The sequence below is a fragment of the Trichoplusia ni genome, chromosome 21, assembly GCF_003590095.1.
Source record: "Trichoplusia ni isolate ovarian cell line Hi5 chromosome 21, tn1, whole genome shotgun sequence".
NCBI classification, from domain to species: domain Eukaryota; kingdom Metazoa; phylum Arthropoda; class Insecta; order Lepidoptera; family Noctuidae; genus Trichoplusia; species Trichoplusia ni.
This window is the reverse complement of record NC_039498.1, coordinates 3566569-3593545: the sequence shown is the minus strand read 5'-3', so window position 1 is coordinate 3593545 and position 26977 is coordinate 3566569. Positions and strand designations below refer to the sequence as shown.

The window sequence follows — 26977 nt, the reverse complement described above, 5'->3', positions numbered from 1 at the left end:
GAAAATCATTTGTTTTAATTGACCGTTTTCTAGGCACTTTTGAAACTTTAAAGTAATGACTAGCACCTAGACTCTAGGTTTCTAGAGTCTAGGTTCCCGTTTAAAAGAAGAATTCAATTATACCTTTTGTTTTTCAGTCTGGGGCGCCTGTCGTTGCATTCCAGTACGAATACTAGGACTCTATGGCAAGAAATTAAACACGACGGACCTACGTTTATAAAGACAAGTGAGTTAATACATTAAAAGCATATCGCCAATCGATTTTTATAAAATTGACTTATGTAACTTAACGAACAATCAACAAAATTTGAAAACCCACCCTGAAAGTAAGTTAGATCGAAACCACTCAAACCGTCAAAACAACGAAGAGTTCTCTCTTTGACAATTAAACGTTTCAAAATTAAGCAAGTTGCATCTTTACATATCGTACATCTTTACACTTTAAAACTTTGGCATCACTGCACAGCAATGGGCCAATAGTAAGCTAATAGTATTACGTTTTGATTCGTCTTGAATTTACGTGTATGGTTTTGTATAGCAGGTAGCGGCAATGGAAAAAAAATGTATGAAACTTGTTGCTTACGTATTGTTTATTTAAGTCAATGAAGAATTAAGAAGAAAGTAATTCTGGCTGTCTGTCTGTCTGTCTCTGTGAACTAAAATCCATGTGAACGGAGTCGCAGGCAACAGCTAGTCTTTGTATATAATTACATAGTAATGAAAAAAAAATCAATTTCCAGAACCTGAGAGCGAATCGTTTCCTTGGAAGGTTCGGCTAGCCGACGTTTCGTGCTACACATTGGAAGCCATCAAGGCTCCCACTAGCGACGCAGAGAGGACGAGCTCAAACAGCGGGCTCCGGTCCCGGCTCAAGATCCCGCACTTGGCCACACCGCGGACCATTCTAGAACTGGTTACTACGACCGTTACCATATCAGTGGCCACTAAGTCGCTGCAATACATGTCAGTGGGCAGAAAAGGAGTCAGGAAAACACCGACGGCGCCGGCGGCTGCCACGGAAGGAACGGTGAGACATTTTCTGTTACTGATAATAGTTATTCTTCTTGAACGAACGATAGTTCGACGCGATACCTCGTCCCTTGAAGGTTCAGGTTATGTTTCCACACTTTCTGGAGCTGGAATTTAACGGTTTTATAGGATTCCTTAACCAAATTGAAAAACGGCGAAAAAATAAGATTCGGCTCTGTCTGTCTATCACTATTCTAGATCTCTTAGACAGCGATACCTAGACAGTAAAATTGTTCAAGGCAATGGGTACATACAGTGAAAATAAAAAATCTGGGCTAAGCAAGTTTTAATACGGTCAAATTTGTGTTTCTTTAGTCTATTTATGTGGTAATGTTTTATTTCAAGAAGGTTTTCTTTAAAACGTCTTCTCTCCGCATATACGTGATTGAATAAAAAGTCAATTAGGCCTAAATAACCTTACCTATCACGTGTTCTGTATAGACTTGTTGTCAGACCATGGTTTTGGTTCAAATAACTTAAAAATATATAAAATGTATTGCTTCTTCATTTCTTTTAAATATGATTTGTATTTTTTTTGCGTCAATGTCACTTCCACCCTAAATGCGATCTTTACAGGCCTTTACTCGCCACAAGATCCATCGAAGACAAGCACATGAAGTAGTGGACTCATGTCTACTACTGGATGTGGGTAGTTCCTTAAAACCGAGGATTTACATAATCAATATTTCTTATAATTTAATTTCATAAGTGCATAATGTGAGTCTGTCTGGGTAGTTTCATCCGTAGCTTAAAACCGACACGTCTTTAAGCAAGCTTAAATCTGATAGAAACGTAAAGTCTGACGGTGTTTTTTTTCTTTTTACAGAAAGCAAAGTATTTCACATCAGGGATGGAGTTTAAACCGACATCATTGAAAGAATTCGTCCGCGGACCTGCTGCAAGGTGCGTAAATACATTAGCATATATTTTCTAAACATATCAAGAAATTAATCAAAATGAAATTTGTCTTCAAATGTTCAAATAATTCTCATAAGAGGTCGTCACTATCAGTTTATTTCACCTAATAACTTAAAATTCCCTTCAAAAGTTCATAGAATAAAAACAGCTTTAAAACTATCGATACAACAAGATGAATCTACATCAACAAAAAAATTGGTTCAAACACTGACTCAAAATTATACTCTGGCCAGATTTGAGAATTGCCAATAACAAATCTTATGGTATGTTGTAATGACATATGACCTGTATTTTCAAAAGTACTAACAAACATGTGTTTTTATTTTCAGGCGAAGTAAAACATCCAACCTAGAGGTAAGTACATTTACATTTTTTAAGTCGCCCGCTAATTCAGAAACAACTCTCCAATAAGCTCCTTGGTAATGCCAATGGGAAACACAATAGAAATTTGTTTATAATTACGTATAACTAGCAACAAATAATTATTGAATCGACACTTCTTTGAGACCCTTAAAGTAATGAAATGTTAGTTATTATATGTAGGACTATTTAATCAATATTAAAGTTCTTTATTAAAAACCAATCAAATCGAACTAAAGTAGTTTTGCTAGGTGTGGGCAGGAAGGGTAAATAAGTTTCTTTTTGCAAAATTTGATAATTAAAATTATGAAAATTCACCGGGTTTCATATTTTGTTTAATTCTTTCAGAAACAGAATATTCCTTTGATACCGTTCGGGTCAACAAGTGTAGTAGTTTAAAGAAATCAAAAACAGAACCAAATTTCTTTATATGACCAAAATGTGTTGCCAAAAAATGAAACAATTTCAAAAAAGTACATTCTGATATAAGATCACAGCGTGCACAAATTTGGCTATTTAAAACAAAAAATTACATAATATTTCTGCGTAACAACGAGAAATTCAAATGTACAGTCATATCGATTTATAATCGATCATATTCTGTGAAAAGTACTGCAGTGGAAACGTAATAAGTGATCGATGAGTAATTGTATTTATCACGCAGACTATAAAGGGTTTCAGTTTTGTGTAATTCCTTAATCGCGCTTGATATTACAATGATTATATCTAAATGACAAATATAACAAGTACAACAAGTGCAAAGCCGTAGGTTAGTTGTCCCTATACCTACGTTCTGCATGACTCTATTAACCTACCTGCCGATAAACGAAAGCACTAATATCGTTTTTTAACCCCTGAGGCTAGAATAGAATTGGTAGAAGTTTGGCATGTCTGTCATTGGCATCATTTCACAAACACAAATTTATCAAGTAATCGATTTATAATTCACATTTGTAGGAAAGTTCTAAGCATGCAATTTCTTGTTACTATCGATTTTGTTATGTTCTATGTTAGTAATAATTAGTCAAATGGAAGCTTTATAGTAATAGTTCATTATAAGGGTAAAGCATTTTTTTTTTTTAAGTTAGAAGACAACTGAGAAAGCATATTATACACTCACGTGGTGATCCTCGCAGTTCTTGCATGTCTGGCTGTTTCCCCTTTAAAAATGCAGATTCGATTGCTCGCGTTGTGTGCAAATCAATGGGCTCTGCCAACCTCAGGACTAAAATAGTTGCTGTGGCCTAAATCGTCCTGTTTGAATGTGACCCTGTTCTACACCTGAATTCTTTATCCCTATATATTGTAGGGTAGGGTTATGATATTCTGCCGCTGTGTAAAGTTTGATAAAATACTCTAATATTGTAACTCATAGTTTTTCTAACAGCTTATTGGATTTAAAATGTAGAAACGAGAATTAACAGCAAACTAGTTGTTACTTTAAACAGTAGCGCTGAGGTCAGTGTAGAGTACATGTTACACTTATCATTATAACTACACTCTATTCACAGATGTCTATAATACAACGTTCGTTGACATAAATAAAATTACACTAACGAAAAATTTAATTCGGGACTTTAGCGTCACCTATGTCCAATAGTTATAAAAACAACACAAAGACTGAGCTCCGCGCCCGCCTAGAGTCTAAGTGATACAGGGATTAACAAAATGTGGGAGTGTGTGTTTGTTTGTATGTTTGTTCCCTCTTCACGCCCTTATGGCTGAAACGATTTCGATGAAATTTGGTTTGGAAGAAGTTGACACCTTGAATTAACAGGTACATTTTAAAGGAGCTTAATATTTTTGCAGCTATATCCGATACCTACGCGGGCGAATCCGTGAGCAATAGCTAGTTAGAACAAATATCCAATAAATAATACCTCACGTAGATATAATTTTAAAGTTGTATCGAGTTCACCGGTGTCAATGAACGCCAATATTGCACGTATTACATTCAGTATCTAATCGCGAGAGATCAATTAAATTACGTAACATCTTAATTCCGATAAGTCCTGCCATTAATCGAGGCTCCGACAGCCGCAACATTTGAGCCGCTCGTGATACGACTATTTCATTAATTTTTTTTAATATCATTTTCATTTATTGCTGCTTGGTTTACATGATTTCATATCAAAAATCATACGAGTCTTGTGATATGAGATAATTATATTTTCATCAATAAGTTTCTTAATCAGATTAAATATTTTTTTTGAGATCAAAATCTTTAAGCAACCTTCAAATAAAACTAATAAGCCAAACGTGACGAAAATTTCATGCAACGAAAAGACAGCAGAAGACAAAGAAAAAATAAACAAATCATATTTTCATCCAGTCCGATGTTCTGAGGCAAACATAAAAAAGGACCAACGAATTGAGAACATCCTTCTTTTTGAAGTGGGTTGAAAATAAACTAAAAACAAGGGAGATTTTCAAAGTCCTGAAACGTGCATTGAACAATCACTTGCGTCCGGTGTGATACCGGTGCGGCTGACATACTTATTGAAGTAATTAATTACGTTGCGAGACGCAATCTTATCTCCAATCGTAATGTTTATCGACGTAAGGTTATAATCCTTTATTGTCTCTTCGTGTCAGAGTTTTAAAACGCCATAGGGCCCCGCAATTCCACTATTTATAATGGCCGATCAATGATTTTTTTTTAGGTCAATCGCAATACTACAATTAGTTTTCTAAATATTTAGTGAATGGTCGATCATTAATATTAGTCAGATTATAATACAACAGTATTCATACTGAATAGCTAAAAAAACTCTTCTTGCTTGAAAAGACCTTGGCGGTCCAGCTTTTGGCTTCCCAGTCCAACGGTCATAACACCAAGCGATGCTATTAATAACTTGTATTCTGAATGGGTTTTATATTATTTCTATACAATCTATTAAGTAAAAACAACACGTAAATAGCGACAATGTTGCAAATGTCCAGATATCGTTTGATTGTTTCTGATTGTTGTTAAAAAGGTTAATTGTATGTGAATAGGGATCGCGCTTTATATTGATCAGATTGACATGTGATGCATGCAATTGCAGAAATTAAAATGCATCGCTCTTGACAATTATAGAATCGACCCTGTATATTAACGTCCTTAATTGTGCGGCACCGTTGTGATATATATAAATAATTTGATATTTGAAATGCTTTGAATCTATCAAAATTTAATATCACCGCAATAACTAGAGGGAAGTACAATTCATGATTGCTCCTAATAAACATAAATACAGAAAGTACTCCAGTTATTAGTGCAAACTACACATAAGTAACGTACGTTTTACTTTGCTTTAGCATTGAACACCTCTGCAGGAATATTGCTAGCTATCGGTAATATTCCTTAAGAGTTTTTCGACGCATCTTTTTCCTCTCTACTTAGATTTAGAACTTTCCTAAAAAGGACTTATACTACATATATTGACACACTAATACTACTCAAATTCGAGCAGACATATTTTAAAGTAATTGAATTAGAGCAAACTTAGTCAGAATTAGAGCGTCTCGTTTGGGACTTATCCCCCTTGTCCTGGGTCATGGTTCAGTATAGTATAATCTCCTCTCCAAATATTCCAGGTTCACAGTGAATTGTTGTTACTAATTATTCGTTTGTTTTTAGCCGTCGAGTACAACTGAGAATCAGTCGCACCCAACCATAAGGGACAGGCTTCCGTCCGAGGTGGTGACCGTCACGGACGGGCCGGTCGTGTCGCTCGGAGTACACCTGCACGCCGACACGCCCCCCATTATAACGAGACTCGAAAGAGATCAGGTAATGACTCATGTAGCACCTACTTATTCCATCTCTATTATAAGGATTAAGCACCGAATGCGAGAATACACTGTATTGACTTCTACTAAGGGTATCATATTTGCGGAGTCAGTTTGAGGAGGTCAGAATTGCAGTTGCTCCTTGTTAAATACTAGTACTATCCTGCATCCGGTAAGATAGGAAGTCAAAACTTAGTTGGGAAAAGGCTGATGACTATGGCAAAGCCATAAGTAGTGAAAAGGGCCGTAAACTAAAATTTTACACTAAACGCCAAAAATTTATATGAAATAATACCACGGTTACCTATTTTCTTTCGTCTGTAGTTGGTAGAAGAATGTTAATTTTCTTGGAAAAAAATCAGACTATTCTGTACTAGCCAAAATTACTTTCTTATAAAAACTGGTTACCTTACAAAAATAAAAATATCAGTTTACTCTTGAGAGTAGGACCGAAACATTGTTTGGTATATGCTCACCTCACAATGTGTCCTTATCTATACAGCCCGCATCAGGCAGTTCGAATATTCCAGAAATTCATTTAGGTTATACTTCCCGCATTTTCATTTTTAAATTTAATATTCTGCAAACCTTTGAAACAATTTTATCACATTGACGTCAATGTAAAATGTGGTTGCGTCAGTCACCACACAGATATTTTACACATACTCAATTGTACATAATGCATACATACATATACATAAATTGAACATTTTTATCGAATAATGATGACTAAACAGTATTAAAATTAAAAATTACTAAGATTGTCATCGTTATTATTGAAAAATGTATTTAATGTATAAATCTCACCTAAGCAGATATTATTGAAATGAAAGTATCGCATTTGTTATGTACATATAGTAAATAAAACATTTGTTATGGCGACTAACCATCATAGAACGACTGTGTTCACCAGCAATATTGGAGTCGTGGAGGTTTAAATAAGCATTTGTCTTTATTAAAAAGAGAAATTTTAAAAGCTTCTGAAACGTTTGAATAGTCTTTCGTCGGACAGTGTCGTCACCTATTGAGTATTTTTTTTATCTTATCCACTGTCTCCCACTTCTAAGCAAAGCCTTTCCCCAAATTCTTCCACGCTTCCTTATTTTGGGTCACTTGAAACCACCCCACACGAAAGGCCGACCACCAGTGTTGTGTTGTGCCTTTGCCCAGTGGTAGAAGTCCACGCGGCTGACGTGACCAGCCCATCCTATTTTAGCCTGGCAGCCTTTTTGACTTGCCGACGCCAGTATTTCCAGTTTTGACACGCTGTGTTTTGCTTTGGACTCGAGCTTGTAGCTTAATACCAAGAATAGTCCTTTCAATAGTACTTTGGTAAACTGCAAGGTCTGCAAGGGTTATATGACGGTTTTATTCATGAAAGAATTATTTATCAAAGAACCTATTATAGTAATAAGCTAACCACACTCACAATCGTAACACAAGTAAAAATGTTTGTTCAGCTAGAGGCAGAACTAACTGGGACCAATATCTAATACCAAATATGTTGAGGAATAAGGTAGAGTGGCTACTAGACAGCTGTACCCACGTTTTTTTAATAGACCACTCTAAATTTTAATCGTTCGATGGCAGGACCACACATAATGAAATTTATTCGACTTATCATACTTTGACGAAATAGCTAAAAAGTTATTGATATGATAATACTAATCCCGGTCAGTAATCAAGTAGGCCACCGTGTACATAGTCATGATTATCGTTATTGTATCCACGCATCCGCATATTATCAGGCACTGCTTGAGCACGAGCCTACGCACTTCTGTCCCAACCATCATCTCGTGCTTTCTCCTATCTTATCTGTGTACTGGTCATGTTAAATTGCACTATTTACAAGCCTGCTAATTCATCGTCCTAGACTTACCAGTCATGCTACATTTAGTAATTTTAAAAATAGGTTCTAAAGCTGTGTTTCAATGGACTGAAAAGTTAGCAGCCTAAAGTGAAGCACCTAGTTTGAGGTTGTGTTTTATAGCAGCGTTTACGCCATGATAACTTGATTTCGGTTTGATGTGACCGAAATTACCATAAACTATAGAAAAACTTCACTTTCGATAGAGGTCTCTGATTTACTACATGTTTGATCTATAAAAGGCAATCCTATTCGTATTTTATCTGTCTCTACTTTTTTCGGTTAAAGAGTAAGATTTCCGACTTAGAAGAAGCTAAACCATACTTCATATCGTTTATCTTATGTACGTATGTATCCTGAAACTAAACAACCATAATCCTCTTGACTCTCTTTACAGTTATTATAAGATATTACTTTTATGTTCATCCCCAAACTTCCTAAAAAAGAGATCTTAATTTGATGGAACTTTGGCCCAAGAACCACACGCGTACCAAAGGTGACCTTGCAAACATATATGTTTATATGCTAATACATGCAAGTACGTTAAGCTTAATTGTAATATATTGTTTCAAAGTAATTTTGCACTTGGAATTTGTACTGTACGCCACAAATGATTGACGATGATTAGGGTCAAGTTATAAGCAATGTACAATAAATTGCTAAGGGCGACACGTGATAAAACAGCCTCTTACAATGTATTCAATTGACCCTAAACAGTTCCATGTCAAACAATAATTTATTGAGGGTCCCTGCCAATATATAAGTTGCACCATTTATTGACAATCATCAGTTATCATTCTGGTCAGCGTCACTATTAATTGGCAATAAAATTGGTTATATAATATGGTCACTTCTCAATGCATATCATCAAACCTCAGCATGCCTTTGACATCATAATCGTAAAATCATAAAATATACTCTTAATCTTTTAGATTTTCTATTATGCATCGAAATAATGCATAAGATTTGAACACGTGCACTTCCATACCCTAGACCTGCTAGATATATGTAGTAAATTAAAAAATGTAAATATCCTTATGGCCACCTGTCATGACTCTGGCTAAAAAACTAACTCCAATAAGATCCTATAATAACTGAGAAATTGCTTAATGCATGGTCTGATTGAGTTCTCTTTAATTTTATACACTAACTCAATTTGAAATAATACCAAGTGATTATTCCGGTTTCTTGTAAGTGTCGATTGTCGATTACTGATTTTTATAATAAAAAGATCTTGTTTGTATTCAAAATACTGTCAGATATGTTAATATGTATTTTCTCCAAGAATACTCTTTGTTCCCTAAAACAACATATCTTAATTACATTATTTTCTCGTTTTATACGTCTGGTATTGACAAAGCATCAATCATTAACTATTTAAATTATCACCTCTATGGCTGTAGAAATATAGCCTTATCGCACTCAAATATTGAAGAATGTAGATTATATTATAATCCCTAAAGTAAAAAAAAACGTCTCCGATTGTGGCGGTTAGCAGCATGAATTACTCTTCCTGGACTTTAAGCTGACTGCTGATCATTCTGACTGTGGGTACCTACTGTAGGTAGTGACCGTCTTGAGGAAACATACTTACTACACCCTTTCTTGTCTGAGACGTGATACAGCTGAGCAGAGGGCAGCACTGCGGGATTGCTGCTGTGGGAAGCGAGGGTTATGGGATACCTTTAGGTTTTTCTTTAAGAAGCGCCGGTAACTTTTTTGTTCTGATGATGTCATACAGGCCGGCTTTAGTGAAGTAAAAATGTGGCATTTCCCATGTTTATTATCTCTCCTGTCTCTTTAGATTACCTTTTGAAAGTTTAAAGTTCCACTTTTTAGTGATAACCATAGTAAGATAGTATTTTTCGAAATGCTCAAATACTGTAATATTCTTTTGGAATTCCTTGACATTGTTTTTAGTCTTCCTTCATTGTTCGTCCTGAATTAAGGTCAATTTTTTGAGAAGTAGAAATAAACACACGTTTTGGTTTTAATTTATTAGTACCAAAGACTCGCACAGATATATAATTATAGGGTAACATTTAAAGCTTCATAATACAGCAATGTTAGTAGTTAGTATTGTTCCCGATAACACGTATACATTGATTAAGCAAGGTTTAACATAACATACAATATGTTCCACTAATAAGGAAAAAATTGCTTTCGTTCACATTAAATTCTTTAAAAATAGCATCGCTTCTCGCTAGGCCGCTAATATCAGTATTTAGTATACACATCACAATAGCATTCGCTTTATTAATACTAACATTTCTTCTATTACTTACGTCGTGTCATTTTGCAGCTTTCTATAATTCATAAAACACATTTCTCCATTTTAAAAGCATCTAAACATTAACACTTAGCTTAATATAAACAAATAGTAAAGAGTAAGTACTTAATATCCTAAATGAACACATTTTAGTGGAAATATTCTTAGATTAACTTTGTTTCACCTTTACGGGTCCCTTAATCGCTCTCCAGAGTTTACAAGACAGAAATAACACAATAGTTATTAGAGCGGCGAGAACACTAAGTAGTGTTAACATGACATCCGTCATGAAGTACTCGCTCCAAGTGATGTTGAACGTCGGCGCCCGCAGGTGCTGGCCGCCGTGCTTCAGCACGTGCTCAGTCCACCACACCGCGCGTTCCAAGGGAGTCTGCGGCTGGTCTTTCATTAAATTTCGCACACGCACCATGTTTTCTTTGTATCTGTCATGACAATGAGAAAATTTTGTGTTATGTGCAAGTATACATATCTTGACTTATTTTTATTTTTACACTTAGTACGTTAGCCATTATGATCGAAATCTAGCTGTCTATTCCGGCCATGTCCTTAAATTTATAAAGAAATCAGTCCCAAATTACATCTTTATGTATTACGATTAGTCTTATTCATACATACCCCTTGTTTTCTATCACTTTTTTAATTGTACTAGTCAGGATATCTGCTGTCAGTGTGAGGGCGTCTAGTTGCTCTCCAATCCCAAGTTCCACGTACTTGTTAACATTGTACCACTGATCTCCCAACATTGGAATTCCCACAAGAGGCACAGCAGCGTCTATAGCCTCATCGGATGACTGTAAACCTCCTTGAGTCACGAAGGCCTTAATGTTTTTGTGGACTGAAAAATAACGTTCATTGAAAATGTCACTTACACCACAAATATATTTGATATTATGGAAGATACCAAAATATGTAATAATTTATACCCACATAACATATCTCTTTGCGGGAACCATTTTTGTATCTTGACGTTTTTAGGAATTCTTTTTAAGTTGTCGCCATCAAACTTCCATAAAATGTCATATGGACAAGCTTCAAAGCCGTCCAGAAATGCATCAAGTAGATCTTCGTCCATCTGTGACGGTCGCACATTTGTACCAAAACTGACGTACACCACCCCACGAGTCGAACTGTCCAGGTAAGATTTTAAATCCTAGAATCAATGTTGTGTTACATTATAATTCTCCTTTTTAATAACGAATGCGGAGCACACAATGTAAATTATAACTCTAATTTATTAATTACAAAACTTAAAAGCTATTGCATTGTTTGAGATCGCCAAGTCACTTCATTTGTCTAAACGGAATGTCATTCCTATGCAAGGGTTCTATTTGTTTTATATTCTAATGCGATATGACATTATCTTCGCCCTCTGAGCTTGACTTTATATTTAGATAAATAATAATTAGTTTCACAAAATAAACACAATCCCCTCACCTGTGGTATGTCTTTCGGTGGTTGCAAATGTAGCGCACCTAAATGTATTATGCTCGGTGGAACAGGACGATTGTTGTTAAATATAGGGTGTGAATTCAAAAAGAGCATTTGTACGTTTTTCTTTAGATCCGCAATTGTTGGTGCATCAGGTCCAAAATTTTTCTTAAGCATTGCATCTTCAAATTGTTGAGTTTTTTTAACCAATTGGTAAATCTTGTATTCTAAATGAGTTTCTTTAATTTTTTCCCAGATCGTAAGATTTTTATATTTGTTTCTATAGAAATTAGGGTAATAAATTGGGTGCCACGATACTGCTCCCATCGTTTCTAAGTGTTCGGGAAACCCATAAAATGAAGAGAAAAGAATAGCTGGGGCTTTAAATATATGAGACACTATTAATGCATAATTTGAGATACCTTCAACAAACACTAGATCAAATTTTTGGCTCTTATCTTCTAAGAGTTTTTTCACTTCGGGAAACTCAAATTGAAACGATACTAGTTGTAGTATTCCCTCCGCTGAATCCATGCTGATCATAGCGTCCGCGTCCATCACGACACCTCTCTTGAACTGATTCAATCCTGCTGCTTGCTTCATCATTTCTGCTATAAGCTCGTAGGCTTGACCAGTGTCGATTTCTGTGACATTGTCTTGTGGCCTGTCTTTTGCGAGGGCAGGATTTGGCGTTATAATGACAAGTTCATGGCCACGCTTAGCCAATTCTAGCATCAGCGCCCTGAATACAACTTGGTGACTTAAAGACGGTATAGGAAATATACCTAATATCCTCGCGGAGTCAACCAGCAGCGAAGTTGATTGGAGGCAGGCGATAATCAACAAAGTAGTCCGCAACATCGTGTCTGGCTCTCTGAAGCGGAATGATGGCTGAGTTTAGTTTATCGCCAATATATTTTATGATAACTCAATGAATGAGTATCTAGTTTTAGATAATCTTAATCTTCACTGATATTTTGGTAAACACAAGGGGCTTTTATGCGTCTATTGTCAACGACAGATTGTGAACCGCGGGTCGCGTCGACTAGCTTTTATCACCTACGTTGTCTGTTTGATATCAACAAACAAGTATAGGCGTTAGGTCTCTATTACATAAGCGGATGCGGGGCGTAGGCTATAAGCCGAGTAAATTACACCAAACTCATTATTTATGGAGTGTAATTTTAGTTGCAATAAATATTCAGTATCAACAAAAACGCATAACTTAACTATGATACTACAAAGAGTTTTCGAAAATATGTGCAAATTTTCTGAACTACTATTTCTGTCTCTTGCCTTTAGAAATCCTTTTTTTACATACCAAGAATTTTCCAATTTGGTTTTATGATCTACAAATAGCCCTGCTCATAATTTTGCTGACATCCATGTGTGTTAACAAAAGCGATAATTTGTGTCCTCGAAAAATACTCCAGCTACAATGGTACGTAGTAGTGACGTCATGAACCAACAGTTGCGAACAATGGATGCGGGTCAGCAGTCATTCAATCTTCATCATAGTACGTTTTAAGGCTGACGTTAGAAGGATTATTATTTTTCAAAGCGGATGTGCGTGGACAATTGTGACAACACGTATTTTTGTTATTTTTTCGAATGTGTAACGACAAAGTTTTTATAGCGCATCGCGCTAGGTATATCATCAACCCTAGATTACTACAAGTAATATGCGAAGTATGCAACCCACTTAATGGTCGCGCTTCTGTCTAGTTCCCTATTTGTAAGGCAATTAAGGCAATCACTACATAGCAACCGGATTTCAAGTGAGGTGAATGCCTGTTACAGATATCTCTATCTTCAGGTGATACCTTAAAGTCTCTTCCACTGTATATTGTTCGTCGAAATGCAGATACAGTTTGTCACAAATATAAGCCTTGTTTCAATATGTTTCTAGCATTAATAAAGAATTGCCGAAGTCAGCTTAACGAAGTAACATTGCAATTGAATAACTAGTACATCTAGTCTATCCTGTTCAAAGAACACGTTTCATTTATTACGCTTTCCTTTTTAGAATCCATGAATAAGTTCGCGTCCTGTATTTTGTTTAATTGCACATGTAAAGATTACTCACCGTTTGCAAGGAGAGAAAACAAAATTTGGTTACCATCTAATTATTAATTCTGCATTTAATTATTCTCGAGGGCGATATGAAACCGTCGGAAATAGCCGAAAATCCTGAGTGATAAATCGACCTCGATTGTTATAACATTAAATCCATGTAAGTTTTTGGAGTAATGGTGTAAACTAGATCTGAATAAAATGACAGCTGTCTAACTAGAATGATGGAATGAGAAATCTAGTGCAATATAAATCCCCCTTTAACGATGTTGCTACTAATTTGGAAAACCACTTTTGCTGTCAGCTGTCATTCTAATTGTGCAAAAAAATGTTAATAATATAGCTCTATTACAAAAATCATCTTCAATATTATAGTAGGTGCGATCACATTCAGCGGATTCCTTAGGTACGTAGTACTGCTTAGTGCTGGGACTCTCCTTTAATAGTACGATTTCTTCTCTCTTATGGCCTTTTAGTAATGTGACCGAATGTTTTAAATTCAGTCATTTTTGTTATATCTAAAGAGGCAATTATGAAAAAATACTGTCATAGTTTGAATCGTTTATTAAATTAAAATAAAAGCCCTGCATGCATAGTCTCTTAACTTCGTAAAAATATTGACATCAGTGTAATTTCACTTTCTCTAATTTATATTTTAACAGATTCCAAATTTTAAAACTCGCGTATATTAGCAGAAATCCTGTTACTAGAATAATGCTCAGAACTAGTAGTACGACATCGAGCATTAGGTGTTCGCTCCACGTTGTATTAGCTGACGGTGCCCGGAGGTGATTGCCTCCATGTTTCAGTACGTGCTCCGTCCACCACAAGGCACGTTCCAGCGGACTCTCCGGTTGGTCATTTATAATAGCTCGGACCCGTCTGATGTTTTGCCTGTAACTGTTGTGAACATTTGTTTAATACCTAAACGTATTAATGGCTAGTACTAAGTGCTTACTAAAACTAACATTTTAGATTTTACCTGGTGTCGCTGACAATCTTTTCAACAGCTTGCGTTAAGTCGTCGGCAGTCATTGTAAGCGCGTTTATTTGCACGCCAATCCCTAGTTCCACGTACTTGTTGACGTTGTACCATTGGTCAGCTAGCATCGGTATCCCGATGAGAGGAACGCCTGCGTCTATGGCTTCGTCAGATGATTGTAATCCCCCTTGTGTAACAAATGCCTTTACGTTGTGGTGTACTGAAATAAATAAATTATCAGTGGTGAAACTTTTTGAACGTGCTTCTTAATTAAATGATATCATAATATTAGATATTATACTAACGTAACAAATCCCTCTGAGGAAACCATTTCTGAATCTTTAAATTCTTTGGTATCCTTTCTAAGTTATCTCCGTCAAATTTCCAAAGAACATCGTAGGGAAGAGATTCAAATGCTTGTAAAAACGCATCAAGAAAATCTTGATCCATATTTGAAGGGCGCACGTTTGTTCCAAAACTAACGTATATTACACCCCGAATTGAAGCGTCCAAGTATGTCTGTAAATCCTATAAAGAAAAATAAAACGACTTATTATTTAACACGAAAAAGTCTTCACTGTTTTAGATAATAACTGCACTTTTACCTGTGGCAAAGGTTTCGGTGGTTTTAAATGCAGGCCACCTAAGTATACAACGCTGGGTGGAACCGGACGATTGTTGCCCATGATGGGATGTGCATTTAAAAACAACATTTGGACATTGTTCCTTAACTCCCTGACAGTGGGTGCATTAGGTCCAAATCTTGTCTTTAGAAATTCGTTTTGCTTTTCATCCGTTTCTAGAGTAGACTTTATCAGTCTCCATTCCAAATAAACAGCACCTATTTTTTCCAACAATGTAAGATCCTTGTATTTGGTTCTATAAAAACTAGGATAATACATAGGATGCCAAGAAAAAGCACCCATAATCTCAAAAATGTCTGATGACCCATAAAATGAGGACAACAATATAACAGGAGCGTTAAATATTTTTCCCACAATTAAAGGCACGCTCAGGATCGGTTCTACAATCACAAGATCAAACTTTTGCGTTTTGTCCTCAATTACCTTTCTTACTTCAGGTAAATCGAATTGGGATGAGACTATCTTTAATATAGCTCTTGAGAGAGCTTCGCCGTTCATCGATCGTAAGTTCATTATAACGCCTCGTTGCAAAACTTTTTTATTCAGAGCTCTTTCCATTAACTCCTTCAATATCTGGTATGACTGACCTGTGTCGATTTCAGTAATATTATTGGGAATTCCTTCCGCGGGTGAAACTGGATTCGGTGTAAACACGACAAGCTCATGACCCCTCTTGGCTAGTTCGAATGTCAGCGCTCTGAATACAACTTGATGACTTATAGATGGCATAGAGAATACACCGAGAATTCTTGCTGAGTCCACATAAGTTACTGCTGTATACAAACAAATATAAATTAAAACTTTTGCTCGAATCATAACGTTTGACGTCTTGAATCGTGCTTCACGACAGTGCTTCTATTATCAAGCATTTATTAAAAATAAATCCACTATCTTTTAAATGAGGCTATGATCGATTATAAATATTATTTACGCTGTTGCTTTTTGATTTAGTGATGTAGTCTTTGAGGTCAACTTAGTGAAAAAAAGTACAATTATATTGTTTCTCTTTTTTTGCGATAAATCAAATCATTATTATATCTTATTGGGTACCTACGTATCTATTTGGTACGTATATATGTAAAAATGAAAATCAAAATATAACTGGTATGCCATAACATGTATGTACCTGTTAAAATATAATGAAGTATATTCATTCTAATGATTATCCCTTAAAGTGTTAGTTAGGAAGGCAAGTGGTAACTCTAACTGGTAACTGTTATGTACAACAAAATGTGTTTCGTTTGCAGTTGGCAAGTCCGTCTGAGCGCAGCCCGCTTAGTATCGAGCTTATGGTTGTTTTACACTTGCCTTCCTTATCGGAACACTTGAACCCCGGTGAATGACCGATTATATTCGAGGTACTCTGCTGATTATTATGCCAATTTAATAGACACGTGTTACTTTGAACAGTTATCGCTAATGTGCGTCGTATTCTAATGCATTGTCCCTTTGTATGTTTCCAGCTACAAGGCGATGTATCTAACAACTAACCCACGAGAAATATGACATTTTTAATGCCTTTCGCTAGCTCTTTAATTGTAAAATTAGTTATGCTTACATTTTTTATATTATTTTGTTGTGTCAGTTGACAGTTTATATGTTTAGTATTGAGTTGATCGTAAATTGGAAACGTGAGATTTGAGTATGTAACGTGTGGACTATGTAGATGTTTAAGGTCACTTTGTTTTGTGGATGTGGTCGGTAGAAGTACTCGTAGGTGACTTAATATGAAAATAATTAAATTAATGAAATTAATTTGGTGAATTGTAAAAATAATATATCTTAAAAGCAAATATCAGTTAGTCTTAGAAAAAGGGAAAATAAATGTACTTTTTTATGAATTATTGAGAACTTTTGTTAATTTTCCTTTTACATTGTACATCACCAAAAAAATGACAAAACAATAACAATATTGTTTATCAATCAATCAATCATTAATTATAGGACGAGAAAGGTGAGCAAATTCCTTACTATATCAGTTGAGTACAAAGCCTTTTGTAGTCTGATCAAAAAGAGGGAAATATTCGTATCTATTATGCAAATCAAATGAGTAGTTAGGCGCCAGTACTATCAAACCTTATTGTAGCAAAAACAGAAAGTATGTACGACGAATCAAAAATACATATATCTAGCTGGTTCATATAATAAACATGTACATTTAAATTCAATACCCATCTTGTTAAAAAAAGCAGTTATTTTACGTGTTTTCGTTTTTTTCAGCTCCACACTGTGATGGCTGCAGTGCACTGCTTCAGTCACATACTCACTCTCCTAAAAGACTCTTCCACCCCCATGCCGAAACAAACGGTCCCCGCCTCGACAGGCTCGTCAATTCGGTCACTTGTAAGGTATGCAATCTTTTCTAGTAGAGTCGGCAACAGAAATCGATTGCCAGATTTACAAAACTTTTACACTGGATATATATTTTTCATACTTTGCGAAGAACACTAGACATTAAGATAACCTGTAAATCTGGATTTTTGCGTCATCTTTTGTTGTTCTCTGTCCTTCTTAAACATGTAAAGCGAAAAGAAGACAAAGAGACATAAACGACAGTGAATGAAATGCTAATTTTATTTGAATGTTGTGATGGCGTACATAAGCATAAACTTGCATAGTTATGCATAGCCCAGGCAATTAATCCGTGGACTTGTAGGTTTGGCCATTTTGCGGAGACAAGGTTTAATTCCAGGGCCCCATTTTTTTTGTTGTATCGAGATATCACTAACTTGCAACAAACTAACGTGATTAATACTTAAACCTTGCCTATTATATGCCCAGAAGTGGCACGTTAAACAGATTATAATATGTCAATAATAAATATTTGTTGGAACGATGACTCTATAACAAATTATCACCTTTGGACGAGCTAAATTGGTAATCTACTGGCGGACCGTTTATTTGGATTAGAATTGGAATGCATACAATAACAAAAGTACTGCAACATGTTTGAAAATAATTAGTCCAATATGAACACTTGTGTGGACCAATTAATATATTTGACGTAGTGGTGCGTGTATTATAGTAATGGCCCGTGTCGACGACCGGCGCGCACGCGACTCCCATGCGATTCACAATGATCCCTCAAAATGTGCAATTAATGTCACCACACGAACAATTCATCAGAACTGATTAACCCAGTTCGAGCCGTGCGTGGTTACGTAAGATACATTAAAATGATAAATTTATGTAAATAGAATCCTGTGTTCATATTGTAAATGTATTTTATGACATTTCATATAATTGCACTTAATTAAATTACAATGGAGAGGTAATTTAGAACATTTAGTCTCTTAAGTAATATTATGAAATAATACGTTATCTGTTGTGACAGTTTACTCAAGTATCTTGTTCTCTATTGTGTTTTAGTACGCTTAATTATTATTGACCCATTTGATGGTACTTCACATCAAAACATTGATTTTCTGAAGTAATGTTTGCTCCGAATATCTGTTATTTACATATACATAGCACCGAACGCACTGAGCGCGACGTGTCACGTGTTCGATCCCCGCGTAGGAGAAGCATTTGTTCGTCCTCGAATACTTTTTCTGTCTGAGTCTGGGAGGTTTATTCCTTAACGCTTTTTTTGACACACACACAAATACTTGACAGTAATTTTATTTCCAAAGAACAGGAAATACCAGTCCGTAATTGCATAGGCACTTAGCAAAAACATTAAATTGATATTGCAGATCAGTGGATGAAGTAGATGAAGATGCAACACCTTCGGACAACAGCGATCACTCCGAATTGATATCGATCTTTGATCGGTCGATCACAGGACGTGGTATGTCCTTTTTTTTCTTACTTTTGTAAATTACTCAAAGCTGGCAGATTAGAGTATTTTCTCGACGTAACTACTTTTGAAACATTATTTTCGAGGGCGGTCTAAAAACTGGTACGAAACAGACGCTTTGCGTTTTGTTTGCCGAATCGATTTTTTGATCCCTAAAACGTTCCTTTCAGTTTGGATGTTCTCTTGAGTAAGAGATAAAGTCGTAGGTACTTTAGAGTTAATCATATTTCCCATTCCGAGTTCGGGTTTCCTAAAAAGTTAACCGTATTTTTGTATTTTTTGTATGGTTATAACGTACTAATGATGATAATTGCTACCTATCTTCCACCAGAGAAAACTCTGAAGACATCGGTATGGTTCCAATGGGTGGTGAGCCACGCGACGCTGGTGATAGCCTCGAAGGTTGTCAAGCTCGCCTTCGACATCGACGACATTATAGTGACCGTTGACATTCAGACGCAGTACAACCAGCTCAAAATCAAAGTAGCTTCAGCCACTGTCAAACATTATGAACGGTAAGTATGTATTGACAGGGAACGAATAAGTATAATTGTTCACAGTTATTTGATACATTCCCTTTCTAGCACTGTCTTGTATTATACTTGTCAAGTATTATTGGTATCTCTTCTTTACGTGACGGCTGACGGATGAGGCGGCTCGATGCACGCACGAAAAAATGCGGCGTTACCTCGCTCGGAGGCGTTCCATTGACAATTTTTTTCCAATTCAAAAATGCAACCCTTCCATAAGTATTTTCTCGTGTCGTTGTCAATTTCAACTCAATTTTTTAATTCACGGGATAACTTCATAACCCTGTGCTTTTAAAAGGCTTGCACAAGGACACATCTCCAACATACATAGGCCTTGTTCCAGAACTTTAAAAAGTATTATTATTGTACTGGTTTCTATTTCAGAAGCGGCGTTGATGATTGGTCTGCTGGCGTTATGAGCGGCCGAGTACTGGAGGCCAGGGAGCCGGACGACGCTAAAGAAGATAATCATTTCTTATTAATCACCGTCACGCAAGCGCAGTACGTTGTTACCAATACTTTACTTTTCCTACAACTCATATATTTCGTTGGCGTGCATAACTATTGTTACCTATCTTTTCAAGGAGCATCTATCCGTATCAGTGAAGTAGTTTAGCCATGAACGCCTAAACCCCGGACTCCCCCGTTAGCATATCTCGAAATAGCTTACCTTAACATACATACAGACGGCTGGAGTCACTTCTACTGACAATAATAACTCAATAATATTCCATTGACCGTGTGACGAAAACTGATGATCAGAAACAAGTTTTCTAATCAAAGAAAATCACATCGTACTCTTACTTTTGCGGAACAACGGTTACTGCGTATTTTGACAGAGACATAAGAACATTCGTTTGTTTACAGAATATCTAATTTGCCTGAAAGCTGGAAAGAGGAACTACATCCGAAGTTGCTGGAACAGAATTCAGTACGTTTATTTAATTAATTAATCGATAGCAAAAATTGATTTGATTTCGAAAACAAATGCTCTAAACAGTCTGTTAACTGAGAGTTTAATACTTTTTAGTTTTAGTTCTTATGAAAGTACTTATGTGCTAACTATAGTAGAAGAAATACAATAACGTTATAAAACTTTCCTGTTGTTGGGTATTTCCTGGAAAAAGATAGATTACTTTGCATGTTTTTTTACTGAAACACATTGACTCTAGTATTATTCTGAAAGAAATAACTTTGACCACCAGTGATCGACAATGAGATCATGTTTTTTTATTTGACACAGAGCTCGGACGACAGCATGTGGGAGGTGTACGCGACGCTGGCGCCGTTAGAAGTTGTCGTGCAACCAGTCATCCTGGAAAACGTAGTCTCGCTCATCAATGAGATGGTGCCTCGGGCGTTTTGTCCGTTGAAAAACAAAATAGAACATAGGTAAAGTATTACTTTTAATGTTCTTACTTCATTGCTTAAGGCTTTAAAAATATCTTATATCTCAAGCATCTTTTTGGTACTACAGTAACTTGCAATTCTTTTCGACCAACCAATCAACTAAGACAATTGTTATCCCCTCTTTGGTACAATAATGACGTCACTTGTTATTCAGGAACTCCTGGCAGGTATATGTACTTAGCGTTATTATAAACTTGGTAATTTCTAGACCATCATCGTCATGGCAATGGCCATTTTGTTACGTGAACGCCGGCGGTATTCGTATGCTCTTGACCGGCGAAGTACAAGGTATGAGAGACAAAAGAGGAGATAGGAGTAGAGAGAAAAGACAAGAGAGAAGAGAAGATTACAAGGAAGAAGACGACGCTTTTATATTAACTGTGAGTATCATTTTATGTCTTGTGGATAAATGCTGATACAAACGTGGTTGCTAGTGTTTTATTGCAAATGCAAAAAGGACTTGCGTGTGGTTCCGATTCATTTTCTGCCGCCGAATGACGCGTACTTATAAACATCTTAGTTTCATGGAAGTTACTCTATAAGCCACTATAACACATACAGTTTAAACGCGGACGCGAGAAAAAATCTTATATGGAGTTTCTTTAAGGCTGCTTTTCCATTGAAATGGAGCCAGTCTTCGGCCTTAGCCCTTAATGCTCAAATACTTTATTGCTTTCCACAAGTTCTTAGGTGGTAAAGGTAGTCAATCATGCAATTTGTGAACCTGTACCTAAACATTTTAGGTTATTTGTGTAATTATTTGTTTAATTGTTTTTTGTAGATCGGGAAAGTGAACTTAAATCCACATCCAGATAATCCAATTTGTCGGTGCGTATAATACACAGTTTTTACTCAGGTTTTCTTTATTCGATCGTAAGGTATTCAATTAAGGTTGCTTTTAAATTATCAAGAACAAACTAATGTATAGATTTGTATTGACTTAGCGTCGACCTTCTTCCCTTGTTTTACCTTTTTGTTTGGAGAAGTTTCCTCTCGAATTAACTTCCCTTAAGATACCTTCACTCAACTTATATTGTGTTAACAAAGTTATCCATTGTTGTGGATGACAGGCGTGCGGTGAACACTGGACTGGACAGCGGCTGGGTCCCGGCTGCCGGCGGGTACGAGGGGCGTCAGTACGAGATCCTCATTAACCAAGTGGCGATCCAGTCCGTTCAGTTCAAACAGCTCATCGCATCCGAGGTAACATTATCATCGTACATTAATCATCGAAATTCCTGTATTTAACTAAGTGATTATTTATTAAGGAAAAGTAAAGTATCGAGACTTAAAGTGAAATTGGAATATCATCTAAGTTAGGAATAAAAATGTTGCTAATAAAAAGAACAATCGATATATTTGCACAAAAATGTTGAATTGAATAGACGTGATTTTCTATAATTTTGAGAAATGCAATAAATAAAATATACAATGTCATGAAAACAGGAAAGTAGCGAATACTCCAAAGGGACGACAAGCGAAAATCCTGCCTTAAAATGGTCCCGACGCGTCATAAAGCCGACCATCACTCCTATTCTCCACACGTAAGTATCATTATACAGCTTACATAATTATCCTTAAATATTGTGAAAATTAACACATAATTATTGGAACAATAGCAGGACGTTTTCCGTAATTTAATTCGATTGTTGTTAAATTAAATAAATAGTTCATAGATACCGTTTTTTTATTTCTAACGTGCTTCTGCCTACACTGAACAGAATGTGCGAACAGCACCGTGTGTATTACGGTATTTGACAAAATAGAACTGTTTAGTCAGACGGACGTCCAAAAAAGTTGACATTAATTTAAAAGACTGACATTATTTTTCACCCTTTCAGTGTGGACCTATGCTGCGTGTTAGCCCCAGCTCTATACACAGGCAACAGCCTAACGTGTGGCCCGGCTGTGGAGTTAAATCTAGTATCAGACTGCGCCATAGAACTGAGTTTGGCTCATCTACTCCTCATCAAGCATATGCATGCTGAGTTTGTGGCGGTTTCGGCGCGAGAAAGGTATTTGTTTGCAGTATTGATTATTCTTCGTAAGTCGAACAATCGTATGATTTATATTGTTACCCTTTGAGGCATCAAAGGCAAGAGTTAAATTCACAGTTACCGAGATTTTATTTAAATATCTCAATTTGTTTCTAGTTAACATGAATACTCAAATGTATTAACCCTAATTTCCCTTCATTGTAGCCTTCGAGAAGTAAATTTACAATCGGTCGACAGTCAAGACGTGTGTCCGTATGCCTCTGTACTTGCGAAGCACCTCGATGATTACGTCTCGCCCAGCGAAGCAACTCTCATAGAAGTGGAAGGTATTGTTTATTATTATTTATTCTTATCTTTTTAACCTTCTTTCGGTAAGGCTTATGAATCCTCATAGACACCCACTCTATCAGGGGAAGAAATTAGTAGTGTCAGGCTCTTACTGACTTAAATCTGAACCTCCGTGCTACGTCATCCGCGTTTTTGCGTCGGTGTATAGCAATACGTTGCTATCTCTGCTGAACCGTTCGAGAAGATATTCAGTCGCTCCATATAATGATATTTTGCTGAATCCCCTGAACCTCAGTAGCCGACCACAACAAAGCCTGAGCAAAATATTTCTGCCTTGCTGCTGCTCTAAAAACCGTGGCTTCTGATCGTTCTCTATTCTGTATTCGTCTATGCGCTTTCCCCAAGGCTTAGACAGACCAAGATCAAAAAAATTATCATAATATAGACTTTCCACACTAGAACACTATTTTGTTGTATAGTTTGGAGCTTTTTTCGGAGCTTTTTTAGAGCAATCCAATGTACCCACGTTTCTCTAGATCGAAATCCATCGAACCTTTCTAGGTTTGATGGATTTCGATATAGTTCTCTGTAAAGACCAACTTATTACCTCCTCGGTTAGACCCAAGGTTTTATAATGAAGCTAGATTGAGGCCACAAAGTATCGCCTTTGAAAAAAAAATATCCCCGTCGGGTCGTGTCATGGACCACTTTACTAAATTCAAGTTAAAAGAGAAGCAACAATAGCCCTAAATTTAGTCTAGATTGACTCATCTCATAAATTATGTTTTAGTATAATCATATATGTAATTGAATTTTATCCTCAGAAACCCATCAGCACTTCACACAGAGTACGGACTCTGGTATCGAGACCGGCACGTCTTCCTCATCCAAAGTAAAAGTATCGGAGAGCGTGTCTGGCAAGAAGAGTTTCGGCGTAGTTTTTGCGGAACAAACGTAAGTCCAAGAAGTACTAAAAAAAAAACACTTGTCTATATAACGACGTCTGCATGATCCTATATTTGTGTCATTTTACTTATTAATGGTTTTTTTCGTAGGCACAAAGCTAATATAAAATAATAAATTAAACCTACACGTTATCTTTATTTGTATGCAATTAAATTCACTGCCCCAACAACTTACATTTTTGCTTGAATAAAACTGCAATTACGACATTTACAGAGTGAATCCCTCGGAATTCCTGGAGGTGTACGTAACGATGGGAATGATCGAGCTGTCCCTGTACGTGGCGGACGACGACACGCCGGAGATCATTCCGCTGCGGATGCCGCACGTAGAACCCGCCGAGGATATAATCGAAGCCCCGCAACAAAGAGGACCGGTTAGTACTACAACTCATACGTTGTTACGAAGTGGAACATTTTTTTCTTATTCCTCCTTTTTACTTATTTCTGTTTAATTTCGTTGCGGGTTCCATAGCAGTTATTTTTTTTCTCCTGGGACACACCGGACTTAAGTATTTCGGTGATTTTCGTTGGTTTCATTGTAGATACTGGATTACAGGAGTTGCAATGACGGACATGTGTTTCGGGCCAAATAAACTCATGCGTAGTTACGACAATGAGCGACATACGCTATCTCCGTCCCCTAGTAAACGAACGCATACACGCACATAGTTACTATTTGTCCATTAACCTGCATGCTGAGGTGTCAGTCGCCAGAAATGCCAGTACATCAGCTAACCATTCAAAGTAAAGTGGTCAGTTGCCACTGTTTTCAATCTTGCTGTTGATGAATACCAATGAATAGATACCAAAAAGTCAATTAAATGAATGACCATATTTCAACATATCTTCTTAAGGAACCCTCAGTGTAGCGAGCTTTGATGGTAAATGTTGAGGTATCAACGTTGTCATCCTGACGTAGTACCTTCAGATGAACACGGTTCATATCCCCACAAAATAAATTTAAAAAATTTCTACTAAAACACATAGATAAATTTAAATACAAAAACTTTTCCATCACATACTAAAACAATGTTTACGTATCAGGTGAAAGAAGAACGTCCAGAGGAAGATAAGATCGCACATAACGTGAAGGCGGAGACAGACTCGCTGTCGGCAGGCGGCAGCCGCAGTCTCACTGAGCTGGTGCGCGAAGCGGACCTGGCTCATACGCTCCTGGAGATTCCTGTAAGACTGCTACATTCATACTTTATTTTTATAGTAACTATCGTGAGGATGTCACGACGAATCGCGACCCCGCAGCTTCGTCAGCTCGTATTTGAGGCCCCCGTTGCGTCCGAAAACACTCAAGTATGCTTGAGCAAACCGTTGCATCATTTAATACTGATACTTTATGTTGTTAAGCCTGCCTCTGTTCTCCATTACTCTTGTCGATCAACTCGCCTGGGTGTTCAGCCTTTTGGGCAAAAGCAATGATTTTTTGGAAGTCGAAATGACCTCATGTAATTTCTGTGTCAATACTTTTGCGTATATCTCATGAATATAATTTGACATCAGCTGAATAGTCACTTGGAAGAGTCGTTTGTGTGTTTACAGTTGTATGAAGAAGTAATAAACATAATATTTTATTTGTTACACGTAGACATTGACTCAACAAGCGAGAAAATGCGAGGGCAACGTGCCACTGATCCACGTCACCTTACAACAGCCGAATCTTTACTTCTGGAGGAAAAAGACACAAAGAAGCTTACAAGTAAGTTGACTATTCCTATACTTCATTTATTATAAAATTAGAAAAAAGAGGCTCGTAGAAGCCGGAGTGCGAAACATTTTATTTCTATGTTTAATTACAAAACAAAACAACAACCCAATAAAAACACTAATAACGATAAGAAAACAATAAATAAACAGTAAAAAATAACAACAAAATCACGAAAACTTGGCAATAACAACGAACAGGATGCAGTATTCACAAGTGAATGACACAGATAGATACTTTTGTGACATATAACTTCAAATGACATAAACCGACAAAATGAGAAAATCCCTTCTGTCACAACTTATGAAAGGATTAGGTGACCTCTTAGATTTGGTAGGATTATACTGAAGGGAAAAACTTTCCGGGTATTGTGCATCGCTGCTTCTTTTAAGTTTTTAGCATTGACACTGGAATTTTAATATGGCTGAATTAATATATTTAAATGAAAGTCACTTAATTTTATAAGGTTAAGTATCGAAATAATTACAGTGATTTGTTCGAACGGATATATATATAGATGTGTAATAAATTCGGCGTAAATCACAACTTTAATATGTTTTTATGTATTTTTGCTGCAAAGTGTGTCTTAAAAAGAACCCTTTTTAACTTCTGTCTAATGCTATAATAAATGAAGTATATATATTTTTGCATTTCGTGCCTTTACGTAAGTCGATGAGAGAGTTTTAGAAACATTCATACAAAATCAGCATGTTGGCCGTTCAATACGAGAAATTTGGTAACTAATTGCATATTTATTTTTTTCCTAGCCCGTTGTGTCCCACTGCTGGGCTAAGGCCTCCCCCAAATCCTTTCACGATCTTTACTGGGCCGCATGCAACTAGCCTGCGCAGTAAGCGTTAAGGTCGTCTCTCCACCGCTTCCTAGGTCGCCCACGGCGTCGCCGTC

The 26977-nt window shown here is 36.5% G+C and overlaps 3 protein-coding genes across 6 annotated transcripts in view; 1 reads left to right on the top strand and 2 right to left on the bottom strand.

Annotated features, from left to right (window-relative positions):
* LOC113504249 overlaps positions 1–26977 on the top strand; it is a 67403-nt gene that overhangs the window by 13348 nt on the left and 27078 nt on the right. For all 3 annotated transcript variants that reach the window (XM_026886450.1, XM_026886452.1, XM_026886451.1), the window contains exons 22-42: positions 138–226; positions 741–1027; positions 1856–1932; positions 2277–2301; positions 5930–6082; positions 17586–17713; positions 19061–19155; positions 19496–19679; positions 20079–20195; positions 20562–20625; positions 20938–21086; positions 21313–21484; positions 21886–21932; positions 22175–22307; positions 22551–22648; positions 22946–23119; positions 23306–23427; positions 24214–24343; positions 24569–24728; positions 25399–25539; positions 25955–26065. In XM_026886450.1, coding sequence (XP_026742251.1) covers positions 138–226; positions 741–1027; positions 1856–1932; positions 2277–2301; positions 5930–6082; positions 17586–17713; positions 19061–19155; positions 19496–19679; positions 20079–20195; positions 20562–20625; positions 20938–21086; positions 21313–21484; positions 21886–21932; positions 22175–22307; positions 22551–22648; positions 22946–23119; positions 23306–23427; positions 24214–24343; positions 24569–24728; positions 25399–25539; positions 25955–26065 — 2656 coding nt within the window. The remainder of the gene's footprint in view (positions 1–137; positions 227–740; positions 1028–1855; positions 1933–2276; positions 2302–5929; positions 6083–17585; positions 17714–19060; positions 19156–19495; positions 19680–20078; positions 20196–20561; positions 20626–20937; positions 21087–21312; positions 21485–21885; positions 21933–22174; positions 22308–22550; positions 22649–22945; positions 23120–23305; positions 23428–24213; positions 24344–24568; positions 24729–25398; positions 25540–25954; positions 26066–26977) is intronic.
* LOC113504251 (UDP-glucuronosyltransferase 1-7C-like) lies at positions 9931–12645 on the bottom strand. Its single transcript, XM_026886455.1, has 4 exons — positions 11673–12645; positions 11166–11388; positions 10854–11073; positions 9931–10660 (listed from the first exon to the last, which is right to left on the bottom strand). The coding sequence occupies exons 1-4, from the start codon at positions 12525–12527 to the stop codon at positions 10387–10389; spliced, it is 1572 nt and encodes a 523-aa protein (XP_026742256.1). The 5' UTR covers positions 12528–12645; the 3' UTR covers positions 9931–10386.
* Positions 14286–16196, bottom strand: LOC113504250 (UDP-glucuronosyltransferase 2B15-like). Of its 2 annotated transcripts, XM_026886454.1 has the most exons (5): positions 15953–16196; positions 15327–15562; positions 15027–15249; positions 14722–14941; positions 14286–14639 (listed from the first exon to the last, which is right to left on the bottom strand). In XM_026886454.1, the coding sequence occupies exons 1-5, from the start codon at positions 16179–16181 to the stop codon at positions 14363–14365; spliced, it is 1185 nt and encodes a 394-aa protein (XP_026742255.1). In that variant the 5' UTR covers positions 16182–16196; the 3' UTR covers positions 14286–14362. The 2 variants fall into 2 exon arrangements, with proteins under 2 accessions (XP_026742255.1, XP_026742254.1); XM_026886453.1 differs by having other exon boundaries at positions 15327–16196.

Excerpts from the sequence above, each read along its gene's own strand:
- LOC113504250 (XM_026886453.1), bottom strand. The coding sequence starts at position 16,181 with ATGATTCGAGCAAAAGTTTTAATTTATATTTGTTTGTATACAGCAGTA. Across the intron at positions 15,250-15,326 it reads CACCGAAACCTTTGCCACAG|GATTTACAGACATACTTGGA; the intron begins GTAAAAGTGCAG and ends TTTTCTTTATAG. Across the intron at positions 14,640-14,721 it reads AAGATTGTCAGCGACACCAG|TTACAGGCAAAACATCAGAC; the intron begins GTAAAATCTAAA and ends TGTTCACAACAG.
- LOC113504251 (XM_026886455.1), bottom strand. The coding sequence starts at position 12,527 with ATGTTGCGGACTACTTTGTTGATTATCGCCTGCCTCCAATCAACTTCG. Across the intron at positions 11,389-11,672 it reads CACCGAAAGACATACCACAG|GATTTAAAATCTTACCTGGA; the intron begins GTGAGGGGATTG and ends CATTGATTCTAG. Across the intron at positions 10,661-10,853 it reads AAAGTGATAGAAAACAAGGG|ATACAAAGAAAACATGGTGC; the intron begins GTATGTATGAAT and ends TTGTCATGACAG.